This window comes from Electrophorus electricus, chromosome 10 (genome assembly GCF_013358815.1).
Source record: "Electrophorus electricus isolate fEleEle1 chromosome 10, fEleEle1.pri, whole genome shotgun sequence".
NCBI lineage: Eukaryota > Metazoa > Chordata > Actinopteri > Gymnotiformes > Gymnotidae > Electrophorus > Electrophorus electricus.
The window spans coordinates 13,000,919-13,016,841 of NC_049544.1; the positions used below are offsets into that span (position 1 = coordinate 13,000,919).

The 15,923-nt window shown below is 45.0% G+C and overlaps 1 protein-coding gene across 5 annotated transcripts in view; it reads right to left on the reverse strand.

The window, feature by feature from the left end:
- Nucleotides 1–2,496: 2,496 nt before the first annotated feature.
- lars2 (leucyl-tRNA synthetase 2, mitochondrial) overlaps nt 2,497–15,923 on the reverse strand; it is a 38,042-nt gene continuing 24,615 nt past the window's right edge. For all 5 annotated transcript variants that reach the window (XM_027002105.2, XM_027002114.2, XM_027002095.2 and 2 more), the window contains 12 exons: nt 15,825–15,923; nt 15,148–15,263; nt 14,384–14,667; nt 11,353–11,451; nt 10,074–10,211; nt 9,758–9,861; nt 9,006–9,188; nt 8,423–8,592; nt 7,178–7,255; nt 6,480–6,591; nt 4,830–4,957; nt 2,497–2,938 (listed from right to left, as the gene is read on the reverse strand). The exon at nt 15,825–15,923 is cut by the window's right edge and continues 6 nt beyond it. In XM_027002105.2, the coding sequence (XP_026857906.2) occupies nt 2,726–2,938; nt 4,830–4,957; nt 6,480–6,591; nt 7,178–7,255; nt 8,423–8,592; nt 9,006–9,188; nt 9,758–9,861; nt 10,074–10,211; nt 11,353–11,451; nt 14,384–14,667; nt 15,148–15,263; nt 15,825–15,923 (1,724 nt within the window). In that variant the 3' untranslated portion in view covers nt 2,497–2,725. The remainder of the gene's footprint in view (nt 2,939–4,829; nt 4,958–6,479; nt 6,592–7,177; nt 7,256–8,422; nt 8,593–9,005; nt 9,189–9,757; nt 9,862–10,073; nt 10,212–11,352; nt 11,452–14,383; nt 14,668–15,147; nt 15,264–15,824) is intronic.

Below are 15,923 nucleotides of genomic sequence, written 5' to 3' on the forward strand. Positions count from 1 at the left end.
CCCAGCATGGGCACTGCTTCACTTGCACTGGAGCTACCACTGTAAAAGCACAGAGAGAAGGTATTATTAGGTAGGTTCATTCATATTGATGTGATTTTTAAAATAGCTACGTCAAAGTTGTACGCATATATATGCTTCACATGTTTTACTTTATTTATTTATTTTTTAACCTAGTTTACATATGTATATGTACATGTACATATTTATAAATGTACATTTGTTGCTTGCAAATATGCCTCTTCCTGCTGCCATTTTGTCCTGTGTTGATTTTTCCTCTGTGTTGAGTCTGGGGCCTCAACTTTAAAAGGCGCTAATGCTGTTAAACACATCTGCAAGAAAGAAAGCAGACAACCACTGGAGCAGAGGAAATGGTTTAGGTTAATGAAACAGTCCGCTTCGCACTGAGCCTGGATAACAAGCACAGTCATGTAGCAGTAACCCAGACTTGGATTTCTACAATGGGTATAGTAGATGCGAATCTATGCTTTTCCACAAAGCCTCTAACACTGCCATGGGTTCATGTGTTTTCTATTTAAATGAATTCATCTAATGTCATGGATGTGGAACCTAATCATTGCCAATCAACCAGATAAATGCCTACAAAAACCAATGGCATCACTGGAAAGAGCACATCTGTTCCATGTCATAACTGACACTGTGTCAAAATGATGCTTAAAAGGCTAAACTATTGACATATTAGCATTCCCCAAACCTAGTCCTACAATGCCACTGCCTTGCAGTTTCAAACATCCTGTGCTCCAATATGCTAGCTTTGCCTACAACACGTGCTTATGTTTTTAAATACAAGGTAGCATACAAGTGACTGAAGCAGATGTCTACCATGAATTGTGAATCTTTGAAACCACAGTCATATGACACAACTGCATTGACAAGTCAAAAGGCCAGCTGTTTAAGAATTCAACTCAGAGGAAGATCATTTCATTGACATATATGTCAATACTGATACTGGACTTATACTGGAGTTCTGTTCTAGTATCAGATCAGCTCAGTACATATCGATATTGCTCATGAAGTATGTCAAAAACAAAAAACTGATGCAGAAACAGTACTCCACCTTGAATACTAGATTAACATACATAAAAATAGGACCTTGAGATTCAGCAAATTTTAACAGCAAAAGGCGAAAAAGGGAAAGAAAACACTTCCTCTATGGAAATAGAGATGACAACACACAAATACATTACAGTCTAAGGACAGGATATAATAAGCAGCACTAAAAGAATATCTGCTACTGGCTGTGTCAGATTACTGGGTTTTGCGAGAACATATTCACAGACAAGAGTCAGCACATATGAGGAATGTAAACGGGTTACACTTTTATTGCTATTATTCAGCAGTATAACTCAGTGAGTCACTATAATGCTTCCATGACACAGTGGGGGAAGGGAGAGATTTCAGAGCCTGGCGATCTGATGGTCTGAGTAAGTTATGTGAAGTCAGAGAATGATGCCTGGCTTTGTTAAGAAACATTCTCAAACAATAGACCCACTGTTAAATTTTGGAGTCCTCTTGGGACTTCAATACCCAGGAGGTTCAACTCCTCTGCTAAGTTGAAAGCAGGGCTTTATGTCTTTACTCAGCTTTTGTTTTTCTTTTTCCTGGCCAAGAGCTAAGTGAATGACCCTACAACACTATTAATGAAGTCAAGCAATTCGTCAGGCATGGCTTCAGCATGATGCTCGTTCCCACTGGTGCCTGCTGGCCCCCTGGCCAGGGCTGGGCCAGGGAGAGAGGGCTGGTGAACTGCACAGGTGCTGCAGTGTGATGACTGAGCTCTCTCTGCTGCCAGCCCTAAAAAGGAACTGCTGATAGACTTTTCCAAAGCTCACAAACAGGAACTCAGCTGATTCAAAAGCCAAAGCAATCAGTACATTCTATTCAAATACCTCTTGTGTAAGAGCAGACCATTTGCCTCCGATGTGGAAAAACAGCTTGAAATTTCAATATCAGTTCTGAATAATTTGACACTTGAATCGAGATGCTTTGAAAGTTAAATGGACCTTGACAATGCTGTTTTCAACAGTGTTCTCCAGATAGCATTCTGGGACACAGTATATGAGCAACACTGAATCGGTATAGTTTTCGCTTTCAGCCCAGTGGGTATTCTCATAGGTATCATTACTTCTGTGCCTTTGAAAACATGTGGAAAAGGACAATTTACAGCCTGTATCCACTAAACAGAACATACAGAACTAAACAGAACAATCCAACCAGGACAGAATGAGTCACCTACAGGCTGGTGATTGCTGCAAGGCTCTGCATTTAGTTCCAAGTGCCAGCGGGAATGTACCTGCCGTGTGTGAGTAGAACAGACTGTGCACCTCTTTAAAGCAGGGCAGGGGATGGTGGGAGGACCGCTAGCCTGTGGGGCAGTGGCAGTGCATCAGGCTGGGCGTGCAGAAACAGCCTGGAACATGACTGCCTAAGCCCAATGGGTTATTGTTAGAAATGACAACAGAGAAGGAGAGACAAAGAGCAAAGTCCAGCTTGGAGTTTAATATTTGTCATCACTTCTCAAAGACTCCCTGTCATTTAGCAAGATACTAAAAAGCCAATTTCACTTTCAGTTTAAATACATCATCGGACAAATGGAAAACAATGTAAAATATGTAAGTCAGTAAAGTCAGTGTGTGCACGATCTGTTTCATTTCTGCTCTTCATTTTGAAAGCCACAGCTTCTCAGTTGTAGCTTTTGACTGACAGTTCATTTGACCACTGAAGCACCAGAACCGTGCCCCGTGTCTTCCACCAGGAAGTTGATGAGGGCAGTCCTTGGGGAGAGGATGGCTTTCTTAATGATGCGGTCAGCGAGAAGGCGGGCACCCAAAGGACTGTCCAGCACCAGCTCACGCACCTTCTCAGAGTCCTGAGCCACCTGCCGTGGCACGGTAACAGTCCCGTATGCCTTGTTGTTAATCTGAAGAGGAAAAAGAGAAATCTTAGATTAATCATTAAAATAAAGCAGGATATACAATTATTATTGAGCAGAAAAGCCCAGCAAGGCAAAAATGGTCAAAACCAGCAGCACTAAAGCCTACAATTCTAACCGTATCAGAAACAATTACATTTATGTTTTGGCCCACCGATAAGGAGCTCTTTTTACTTCATCTTCCAGGTAAACACAAGTCTCCAGTCCTTCAAACAAAAACATTCTCAATCGAAGCTCTTGTGTGTAAACGAATGGGCCCATGTTCTGCCAGTGCGTTTCGTGCCTCTACATCTGCCAAGATCATTTGTGTGTAAACATGGTTGTGTGCAACTACTTGAATTTTGATAAAAACTGCCTTGTGTGTGTACATATAAGTACATGTTAGATTTAGTCACACAAGCTCCACCCTGTCATTATGGGTGTTGGAATTCTTTAACCTCTGCTACTAGGCAGTAGATTCCCAGAATACCACAGCATATACCGCAGCCCAGGATGGCAACTCATCCCTCCCTGTAGGTACCAGCGTGGCAGAGACCACGGGTGGAGGGCACCTCAGCTGCATGGTGCCATGCATTAGAAACCACAGGAGAGACCAAGCCTTTTATAAGGCCAATCCCTGGATACACACTTCACTTAGACTCGCAGTGGGGGCTCTCTGACAGAGAGCGAGAGAGCAAGAGGGCGATCCCATGCTTAGTGGAGCAGGGAGAAACACAGTTGATGGAAGGCAGGTGCTGTCTCTCATGCTCTGCTCTCCTTATGTCTTTTGTGTGTGCTAATACAACATCCAAACTGCTCAAGGGGGCACCACAAAATTTAGAAAAAGAAATATGTAACTGGTTACAGTCTAGCTTTGAAACTGATCCTTAGGTTTGGAGTTTTGTTAGAGAATGTGTGTGTGTGTGTGTGTGTGTGTGTGAGAGAGTCCTGCAATAATGCCTACATGTATAATATTCCACTGTGTGGATTGGTCCAATTTGGGTACACACTTGGTTGCTACATTTCAGAACCCATTAATCTTATCTGGAATTACAGGTCGACCGATTGATTTACTTATTTACTTATTTGTACCAGCTGTATGTAATGCCGTCTCCCCTCCTTTAAAGAGCAACCTGGTGAAGGATGTAAATTAAGGAAAGGTTAAAAGGTCATGGGTAAGCATATCTCTGATTCCTTTTACAGTCTCCAAGGATGACTTTGATCTCTGTGCAGCTGACTCATTGACCCAGCCTCTACAGATAGATTTCACTGGCCAGGCAGACATCCAGGCTATCCATTCACATGCACGTACACACACACACACACACACACACACACACACACACACACACACACACACACACACACACACACACACACACACACACACACACACACACACACACACACTCTTGGGTAGAGGAATTCACTCATCTGCCTCCCAGAGCATTCAAAACAGCCTCTAATTGCTGTTCACCAGTCACATTAAACCAAAACCCCTTCATCAGAAGGATTAATTACACACATGCTATAAGAAGAGACAGTCTTGTTAGGAGGAGACACATTCACTTCCTGCATTCCAGCAGCCAATCTAGTGGATTTCCCATATTTGTGCTCCAGACCTCATGCAAAGAGATGCTAGAGAGGAGTGCTGATGAAGAGGGGCATTGGTGACAGCACATCATTCCGAGTGAGCAGCCTGGGGATGACTCCTGTCACTGCTCCTTAACACACATATATTACACTACAGCACAGAGAAGAAAGGATCTGTAAAACAACATGGTGTGCTGTAATCTTAAACCATTTGCCTATGACTAACAGTGCAGGGCACAGTGCACTGGCATCCCAGGCACTGCAGATGTAGGGTTGTGCCATAATATAAGCTGTTAGAGCGTCTCACCCGTACAGACACCTCCAGTGTGTCTGGGGTTTGGAGGTACTCCGGATCCACGCTGGGCCAAGGTTGCTGGAGCACATCACCACTCCTCGAGAAGGAAGCAGTGAGAGGGCTCTGAACCTGAGATAGCCCTGAGAGAGAGAGAGAGAGAGAGAGAGAGAGAGAGAGAGAGAGAGAGAGAGAGAGAGAGAGAGAGAGAGAGAGAGAGAGAGAAAGAGAGAGAGAAGGTATTGATAGCACTATCGAACCGAATCTTTTAAATGGGGATTGGTCAGTGCTATCCCCAAAGGGCTGCAGGTTTTCATTACAAAACAAAGAGCACACCTGATTTCACCTATTTAATCAACTGGTCTGTCTTTAGTTGTATGATGTGTGCTCCATCTTGGATGGAGCAAAACCTTTAGGCACAGTGTCCCTTTTGTGGGTAAGACTGGACCTCTGGTTTAAACTGACATTTCACAGGCCTGTATGGATGCTGCCTGTGATTTGAATTACAATAAAAACACCCATATGTCCTCAGGCAAGAACATTTCCCCAGGGACTTAGTAAAATTAGAATCCTCTGTGTGACCCCCACATGCCTTCAGGAAGGATGTTCATTTCCGGCAGGCCTTTGTGCTTGTATTCTTGCGTGTGACCATGTTGGGGGTGGGGGGGGGGGGGGATGTCAAGCAAAGGTGCGGCTCACACTATGTTCCTCGTGTTCATGCTTTGCCTAGCCCAGCTTTAACATGTGCAAACACACACATGCACATCCCTTCACACACACTTCCTGTCTGTTGACTGTGGTTATCAGCTTGAGGACGTGCCTGGGCAGAGAGAGAGGTGCTCAGGTCTTCTGTCCACACAGCACATTTGAATAGTGTGTGCATTTGACAATAGCTGGATGTGATTAAGTGCTGGACAGTTGCTTCCTCTGTTTCTTCCGGTGTTTTCTACAACTCTTAACTCTTGACCAACACATTTTCACTTTTAAATGGTGCTATGCCTGACTGCCAACCCCCTTTTCTTTGTTACTGTTCAGCCGTGGTGAGTCCACTAATAGGAACTGGAAGCATGCTAAGGCACAATTGATGAAAGACCTCTGTCCTGTTTCTCTGGAAATCTAGAGCACTGCATTTGAATTCTTACTATCTCTTTAGATAGATACATGTTCTCAGATTCACATGACTTGTGTTATTACATCAGCAGCGTGTTGGGGGGGGGGTGTGCACGCCTGTGTTTGTGTATATTTCTGGACTAGATGGGCTGCCACATGGCCTGAAAAAAAAAAAGAATCCACTACTCCTCCCTGTGGTGCCCATCCAAAACCTTCAATTAAAATCCAAACTACAGGTATACACTGGGTATTCCTGCATAGTGATGGGTATTATTCACAGTCTTTTGCAGATTGTAGCTGGTAGAGCATGAAGAGCATGGTGCTAGTAACACCAAAGTCATGGGTTCAACTACTAGGGAGCACATGTACTATCATCCTCATAAATGTCTAAGTTGCTCTGGATAAGAGCATCAGTCAAATGCAGAAGGTGTAGCGAGATACTGCTTAAACGTTTTTGACAATTACAGTTGGGTACTGTCCAAAATCTCCAGATATTTGTTGATATCTGTCCCTTTCCAATGACATCCCAAATACTAGATGTGGAGTCCCACGTACCTGCCCAGAGCTCGGAGGCCAGGTGAGGAGCCATGGGGGCAGTTAAGAGGCAGAGAGTGGCGAGGGCCTGTTCAAACGCCACACTGTGCAGGACCACACGAGGTGAGGCTTGCTGCATCCCGTGGCAAACATCCATGCAGGAACAGAGATCAGAATGAGGGGCTCAGGTGATCAGCTAATGAAGCATTTGCACTGTGTGGCACTGACATGCAGAATACGGCTGCACAGCTATAGAAATTGCTACAGAGCTGGAGAAATCCAACTGAAGACCTGCATGTCAAATAATGCTAAATTATCCACAAGGTATATGCAAGATCAAATAAAGCCAATATTCTTTATCAATACCTATAATAAATGCAACTATTCCTGTTTAATTGCATATATTAATGTTCATATTTATTTCAAATATATGCCACAGTCCAAAGCATAGTGGCTAAGGGCACAGATTATATATTTGCACTTATTTGTCCACTTGTGATCATTCTTGTGTAAAACCAATAAAATAAAAAAAATTGTTAATCTGCATTATTCTGATGTTGTTAAACACAATTGTTACAGCGTTAGCACTGGCAACAGTGTATTCCTAACAAATACAGCTTAATGCCAGGTAAATGCTATGTGAATGAATTAGTTACTGATATGGGTTTAGTATGGGTTCAGTGCTGTATACAGAGGCGGTGTATGCGCTGTTGACTCACTGAGAGTGTGTTGGTCAGACCCATCAGCTGTGAGATCGCCGCATTCAACAGGAAGTCCTCTGTGAAATGACTGGTTACCTGATGACCAAACACTCCAGATAAGTACTATTCAGTTGGATCTGTACATCATTAGTCTCTCTCATGATGCACTCTTCTCACTTACTCCATTTCTTCTCTTATGCCTCCAACTTTTGCATTAAATGCCTGGAGAGACTGATGGACACTTAAGGTGCTTGTATAAGACACAGGATGTGTACAAAAAAGGTTATAGCTGACATTTTGTTAAAAAAAAAAAAAAAAAAAAAAAAAAGATTAAATGGAGTATGCGCTACTCGATGGCCTGGCACATGTAATTCCTCTATGCTTTGGTTATGCTCCCCTTCTAGCAACATTTCTGCTAATGAAAGGGATCAAAGAATGTGAACATTCCTCCTTTAATCCAGCTGAGAAGAAAGCAGAATGTGAGGGCTCCATTTTCATATTCAGGCGGAGGAGTAGAAGTAGGGTTTGCCATGATCTGAATGCAGACGGGTGCCTGCTCTAAGGCGGGTTGCTGCCAGAGGGTTCCACAGGTGCCCACAGAGGGCCTCTGGGAGAAAGGCCATGGCTTATGACAAAGGCTTTTCCAGGCTGAGGATCAAAGAGCTACTGTGGCTTTGTGGTTGCGGGGTGGAGCCACCGCAAGGCAGAAGGCCCTCAACTAGCCCGGGCCCCTGGCCGAATCAATCACACCCTTGGGTACCAGATGCAGGAAGGGGATATTTATAGTGCACTAAAACATTGGCTACTCGATTTAACATCACTTCTCTCTGTTGTTCCCGGAGGCAACAGAATGCTCAGGTTACTGATCATAGACCAAGAATAAAGTGGGACACTGGGGAGAGACACTGGGAGAGAATGGGACTACACCTGGTACTGAAAGTATGAAATATGCCAGCAAAGAATGTCTTTAGTGTTCTAATGGTTAATAACAGAGCATTAGTGTAATGGCAAGTTGTGAAGCCCCCACTCAACCCCCCAAATACACACACACAAACACACACACACACACAAAAACAAAAAAAAACCCAACAATAACAAAAGCTCTCAATTCTGGAAAAACAAAAGCATGAAATAAAAAATAGAACACTGATCTGGGGTCCTCACAATGGCGACACCATCTGGTCAAAGGGTGCTTTAGGCTATTTTATGACACAGCCAAGTTCATCATGGCCATAGTTACTACTGCAATCAGGAGCCACAAACCTGTGCAATGGCCTTATTCGTGTATTCCCAGATCCTCCGGGCCTCCGAGCTCTCTTTCTTATTGAGGGTCAAGGGGTTGGGTGTCTCGCCACCCTGACGAGCCTCTCTTAACTTAGTGACCAGCCCCCACAGACGAGCTTGCCAGCGGAGCACGCCAGGGATTGCATCCGCTGCACACATCCGCGCGCACACACACACACACACAAACACAAACCCATAACACACAGTCTGCTTGAGCAGATACATGATCAATGCAACATGCCTTGCTTTGAGGACACATGATCTTTGCTAGCTATGTGAATTGCAAATAAAGGACTGTAGAGAGTGTACAGCTATTAAGTATGTACAGTCTCTCCTAGTTTCAGAAATACATAATGCTGTAAATTTCTTAATAAAGGCTTTTTATCTTAAATTTACACAGACCTGCAACCATGTATAAGTTACTTCAGGAGTGGTGTTCTGTCAATATGCAGGAGAAAACTTGCTCTTTAACACTAGTTCAGAACCTGCCACCATAGTCCATCTCCTGTTTTTACCCATTAAATATGAAACTAAAGGCAGGCAAACTGCTCTGAGCGCTCACTCTTCACATCCCACAGGATGTCCTGCTCTGGCGGGGCTGCGTAGAGGACGTAGAGGCGCATGGTGTCGGTGCCGTACTGCTGCACCACCTCGCGAGGGTCCAGGCCGTTGTGTTTGGACTTGCTCATCTTCTCCCAGGTCACCTTTACCTGCCTGCCAGTGCCCCGCTGGACGGGCTCGGGGCCTGAGAGAGGGGGAGCATGTGGGAAGGAGAGACAGGATGGTGAGCTGCAGGGAAAGGAGTGCTGGGTGCGTGAAAGGGCCATCTAGTCTGTTCTGACACGCTTCTTCAAAAATGGGACAGTCCAAGAATCCAATAAATGTGGAAACTATTGACTTAACCATGCATACAAACACACACATACACAATCAAGTCGTCTCTTTGCTCCATGACACAGAACCAATAAAAAAAAAAGATTCCCTTTGATACCCATAATACACAGTCTAGCCATAAATTCCCTGTTTACCTGGTTGCCTGGTAACAATAAAACCATGTAATGTCCAATACTCATAAGAGAGAGGGAGGGAGAAACAGACAGACAGAAAAAGAGATGGAAAGATAGATTTCTAGAGCATTTGTCTTGTGGTTTCTATGACTAAGCTGACTGCTGTTGAGTGGCAGTGGGAAGCATAATCTTTTTTCCACCACAGCAACAGACAGGGCGTAACTGCCTAAGCTTACACACTTGGAACTGTAGGAGATGTAATGCTAACAACTCCGAAAAACTCACGCTCACATTCTCTCACACACACCTGTGAAATCAACCTCGTCTCTCCTCAGATGTTGTCCACCTTCAGCTACTCTGAAGGTCTGGCCCTTTATGAGGCCCTGCACCAGCAGCTTCTTGAAGGGCTCCCTTCAGGAGGAAAGACTGAGTGAATACAGAAACTAAGAAAGAAAGCACACACTTCTAGGTTTCACACAATATTACTAAGAGTTATTACTTCTACTATTAAGAGTTATTATTACTAGGAGTTAAAGTTGATTTTATCTTATGGTCAGCCAATCATATAATGTCACATGACAAGAGGGTGAGTGTGTGCATGAGTGCGAGTGTGTGTGGTGCACCTGTTTGAGACCAAGCCCTGGTCCTTGCAGAAGTGGCTGAGGAAGCGGGCATAATAAAGATGCATGACTGCATGCTCTTTCCCGCCTATATAAACATCCACAGGCATCCAGTGGTCAGCCAGAGAACGCTGGAAAGGCCTGCAGGGCAGAGGGCAGGGTCAGCCTGTCTGAGGCACGGCACAGAGTTACAGTGCTCTTAGTGCAGATAGTAACTGCCACTAGGGGGCACCATTGCACAGGCATATTTTTACATGGCATTCAGACAGCGGGCTAATGCTGGGTTAGTAGTTGTGTGCTGCATGCACTATAGGTGTGCCTCTCCACTCTTTGAAAGAGTTCGTATTGAAATCCATTGACCTGAAAATATCAGGTAGATGGAGACGTTCAAAGTTTTCATGTTTATCTGCTCATACTGTTGCTGGTGGACATTAAATTGCCTCAAATAAATATCCATCATTATGGGCATTTAAGCAACCAGCAACCCAATGATTTTAAGATGATCTGGTAATAACCACAATGTTTCCTAGTTGATATGTTGGGATAAGCAGACATGTGTGTTCACATATCTACACGGGGAGTGTTGCTGTTTCCTCAGGAGCGCTGTACGGTTACCCTGGCCCGGCCCCCTGCAGCCTGTCTGTGCCTGGACGCTGAGACAGTGACACTGCAGCTCTAACCGGCCTTAACGCTGAGCCTCAATGCTGAGCCTCGGGGCCCTGTACCAGCCGCTCACCGCAAACAGCATAATTGCTCTTCCCACTGCAAGATACGCTGCCCATGCTGGGCATAGCAGCATGCTTGTGCCTGTGTTCTCAGGTCACGGCTGGGGGAGAAGCCCTGCTGTTGGCAAATTAATCTCTTTTGTCAAGATCTCTGCTTCACTATGAGGTGCCTGCTGACAGATTATAATCTCCACTGCCAGAACATTGTGTATGTGTGTGCATCATGGGCTGGGGGGTACAGAGAGAGGGAGAAGGAGTGAGATAGAAAGAGCAAATGAGGGGGGGGGGGGGGGGGAGAGAGAGAATGTGGGTGGTAGACTGTATGCCTAGTGAGTGCTTGGATACAGGAAATTACAGGAACAAAACAATAACGATATCAATGATTTTAATATCTGCTCTTTACCCAAACTGCCCTCGACAGATGGACTAGCAGTCTCTCAGGTGTTCTGCTTCTCTCTTATAAACCTCACAAATGCAGATGCATTCCATCTAGGCAGGAGAGGAAGGAAGTGAGGAAAAATGGATTTGATAAAGAACTCACAGACTATCCACATTACCTCAGCTGGTTGTGCGGGTCTGTGTATCTGAAATAGTACCAAGCTGAATCCACAAACGTGTCCATGGTGTCTGTCTCTCTCTGAGCAGGACCTTTGCACCTGACAAGGAAATGGAAAGTGAGAAGGCAGGACTTTAATAGAGACAAACTAGAGAAACAAGACTCTCAACTGAACATGTCCAAAATATCAACCACTAAAAGATCTATCAGCACATCAGGAAGCAACACGATATCTCACAACCGAAGAAAAAGCAAGGAATCTGGGACAAGAGCAGTGTCCCGAGGAGCACTCCCACCCTCCCACTGGTCCGAGAGACATGCAGCTTCCACTGCCGCCTTTCCCAGGGAGGACACTGCATCACCAAAGCGATTCGTGTTAAACCAGCTTCACGGTCTTTTCACTCGGTCCCTCCACCTGATTAAATATATTATTAAATACGCTCTGTCAAAGCAAGTGTCCCTGATGGTTTACACTGCAGTCATATTAAAGACCATGAATAAAAAAAATGCATAATGTGTAATCAGGGAGACCTGTAAGTAGCTGCAACATATGAAATGCCAGCAGCCTGGGTTCCTATAGCAGGTCTCACTGGGCTGGTCCTGCTCTGCCATGCTGGCTGTGTGCGTGGGCTGCTGGGTTGCTGGCCCTGTGCGTGGGTTGGAGATGTTCTGCCGCTAGTAACAGCAGCTCCCTCTGCCTCCACGCTCCCACCGTCCCCTCACACTCCCCCTACTGTGTGTACATGCCTGTGTGTTTAAACTGGAGTGTCACGGTCTGCCTCTTTCACCCAAACCAAACATTGGCACAGCTTGAGATAAAGAGTGCTAAAGAGTCACACACACATGCACTCACACATACAGACAGACCTCATAAGCATCTGTGTCTGCTTCACTTTCTCAGCAACAAGCCTTTTGGAATTTAGACAGCTGATCATCATCGACAGAAGTCCCTCTAGCAATTTAATGACACCTCCCCGCACACACAAAAGTATACGACCAAGGGGTTTTGGCCGTTATTGTCGCATGTGCAGCTTAAAGGGCAGACTCGAGCCCGGAGCCAGACCCCCCCAGGGGGTGGAGAGGCAAGCCCAGTGCCGGCAATCAGCTCGGTGCCCCTTGTGCTCACACAAGCTTCTACCCGCTCCACCACTCACAAGACAAACCTAGCGCCTGTGTTGCCTAGCAACTAGCCTAAGGTGTAGCAGGTTAATTCTTTGAAAGCTAGGTGCCATTTAAGAGGATGAAAATCCCCAATACAAGCCATAATGAAGTGGTTCACTGCAGTGGCTGATGCATCACACAGAGGATGGAGAATCTGTGGGGGGTGTGGGGGGGTCATATTCTTGATGTAACAAGGGTGGATTTTGGCATCTCCAAGCCATTCTTTCTCATTAAGCTCCTCTGAATGTGGAAGTGGTCTCCAATTCATGTCTGAGCTCAGCAGATTCACTGCATACAGATCAGACGTTGAAGTACTCTGTTGGTACCTGGCCATGATTAAGCCTGTTATATGTCCAGCGAGCAGATGAGAGATAACATTACTACTGTAGAGGAGGCTTAAACATTTGTGTGTGTATGTGTAATGTCTGCCCACACTGCTGGCACTCGGAGAGAATGGTACTTCTCTGAAGTGAGCCAGATTTGGCTCCGTCGGGTTTGCTTGAATCATTTTCAAAGTCATTATGGCAATCTGAAGTGATGAGTTGCTCCTAGACTGCTGAGCACATGTACAATGACCTCAACAAGGCTGACTGCTTGCCTGCTTGACTATAAATGCTGATATCTGTAAGTCATGGCTTTAACTCAAAGATTTGATGGTAGTCATTCAGAAACCTGCTCAGTGTCATGGACATGCCACCAATTTCCCAATGGACATGGCAGCACTGGGAATTCTACGAAGAATGGTCTCTAGCTTTCATTTTGTTCTCTGACTGCTAACATTGAGAACAGACAATATCGCTGCTCACGAAATGACTTCCAGCTTTGTTTTAGCCACTTTCAAGGACTTGGCTGATAAGGCCCATCTCTCACTCAATCTTTCATCCAACATCTATTTGCTCCAACGCTCGCCTTATCGTATGTGAGAGGATGAGTTTGAACACCAAAGTGATTTTCCTCAAACTGTCACCATCATACCCTGACCAGATAAGAGACATTCCAGGCTGGTCATCATTACAGGAATCAAGGGACTTCAATAGCAGAAACTTTTTAAAAAGTGTCTTAGTTTAATGACACAGTAGTGTCAAACAAGGACTTGTTTCAAAATGAACAGTTTCTAAAAGACATGCACTGGTTCAATTTAAAGCTGAGTAGCACTTGGGAGGGTGGTGTGGGATGTGTCTAAGATGAGTCAGAAAGCTCTCCTCTCTCTCTCACGCTCTTTTTCTCTCACTCTCTCAGAACAGACAGGACATTTTGCCATGTTCTCTTTTTAATGTTTGGTCAGAAGATGTTGAATGCCATAAAGAGAAAATGGCTAAAAAGAAAAACCGTGAGAGAACATCTTAAGCGTGATTAGTGAATCTTTAGTGCATATTCTGTCTGAAGTAGAGGTAGGCTAAGCCCCCATAGACTGGTTTTCATCTCTTTAGGGTCTCAAACAGTTATTTTAAAAAGCAATTCTAGTATATCCCAGCAAGTTGCAGATCCAACACATATTGCATAAGTATGTTTCGTGGTCTATTAACCCAATCTCCATTCATATCACCACACAGCCTTCTGAACTGTGGCTTAGTGGTGGCTGTGGTTGACCTTGGTCTGAGGCCAAGCACACTAGCAGAAATCTTCATACATGCACATGAAAGAGACTAAAAACAAGAAGGATGTACACGGAGATGTAGAGGGAGAAAAAGTGGCAAGGTTGTGTGGGACACCCCTGTCCTTTCACTTTCTTGGTCCAAGGTGCCAAAAGGCCAGCAGCTGTCCAAAACTCAACTTCAAAAGTCTTAATCAACCACAAAGATGACAGAAAAGAAAAAAAAATGCTAGATGTGAGGGCATGTTTACAGTGAGCCATGGGAGTAGAGCTTTACCTGGGACATGGGCAGTCCTTCCACTCGTGGGCAGCTTGCAGGGGTGATGCCCTCCTTCCACTCAGGGAGGGCACTTTGGGCAGCATGACTGGCAAGTCCTCCACAGGAACCGCCACAGGGCCACACGACTTGCAGTGCACTATGGGAATGGGCGTACCCCAGTACCGTTGTCTCGAGATCAACCAGTCCCTCAGCTTTGAACTGGTGAGGTAACCACCAAGATTCTTTTCTCTGGCTTTTTGAGTAATGGAACTGAAGGCCTCTTCTCGCTTCTGACCTGTGAACTACAGAGCAGACGTACTGTAGATTACTAATGTGTAGAACTGAATTCTTTGGACTGAGCACTGCAAAGCTCTCTGCTGATGGCTGATAGCACCAGACTCCTGTCTATGGCGGATAGGATAGTTTAGGGTACTTAAAGCATTCATAAAGATAATCTCACAACTGTCTCCAGTCAGGAAAGGCCAAATCCTGCCTGTCTGCTCCATATGAAACCTTCTACAAAATCATTCCCAGGCAATAAAAAAAATATGAAACTTTGTGAAGCACCTTTTTGCCAAATACTATGTCCTATAGCATGGGCAACAACTGCACCTGTGACCTTCTTTTGAGTGGGTGTATGAAAGGTTGTGATGGTGTGTGTGACTGTGACTGAGTGCACATGGACCTCAGGACAACAAGGAGGAGTGGCTGTGTTTGTATGTGTCGATATGTGAGTGGGAAGATGCCTCTCTTGGGACATGGTGTATGTGAGCAGTGTGTACTTCAGAAGAGTTGATTAGAGTGTGAGCGCCGTTTTCCTCAGCCTTCAGCACTGGGTTCCAGCTCACACCCAGAGCCTTGGCCACACATGCGTCCTCTTCACTGCTGTCAGGGATGCCTGCATCACACAGACACAAAGACACACACACGCGCACACACATACACACACATGCGGGTGCACACGCATGTGCGTGTGCACACACGCACATACACATGCACATACGCACGCACATACACACACAGCTTTACACAAAAACTACATGATTAAAGTGATTCAGGCACACAGGAGCTGTGCAAACAGTTCTCGAGGGAGACGAGCAAGAGATCCAGTTGAAACAAAGCCGGGCATGCTGGGAAATGGTGTAATGAGAAACCCGTGACATGTTTGCCTCTGTGCTGTGAGAACACAAATACCGATAACAAGGATAACACTCCACACTCACACACATGCAAACACATCCAAACGCACACACACATCCACACACACACATTCAAGTGTTTCTTTTATCTTTTGTTCTACTGTTTATCCTTATTTTGTTGTTTGTTTTTTTACTAATGTTCTTAATTATCATTCTTATTGTGTGTTCTTTTAATGGTTTAGTGCAGCGAGATTGGATAACTTGAAATAAAAGTAATCTCCATCTCTAAAGTGAAGTCTTGGACACACGAAAACACTCACCAATCACACTATCCAGGTGTCCCTGAAACTCTGCCTTAGCAGAAATGACCACTGGAATCTCCTGGCCGGTGAACATGTTGAGGGCTGTGACCTCAGTGA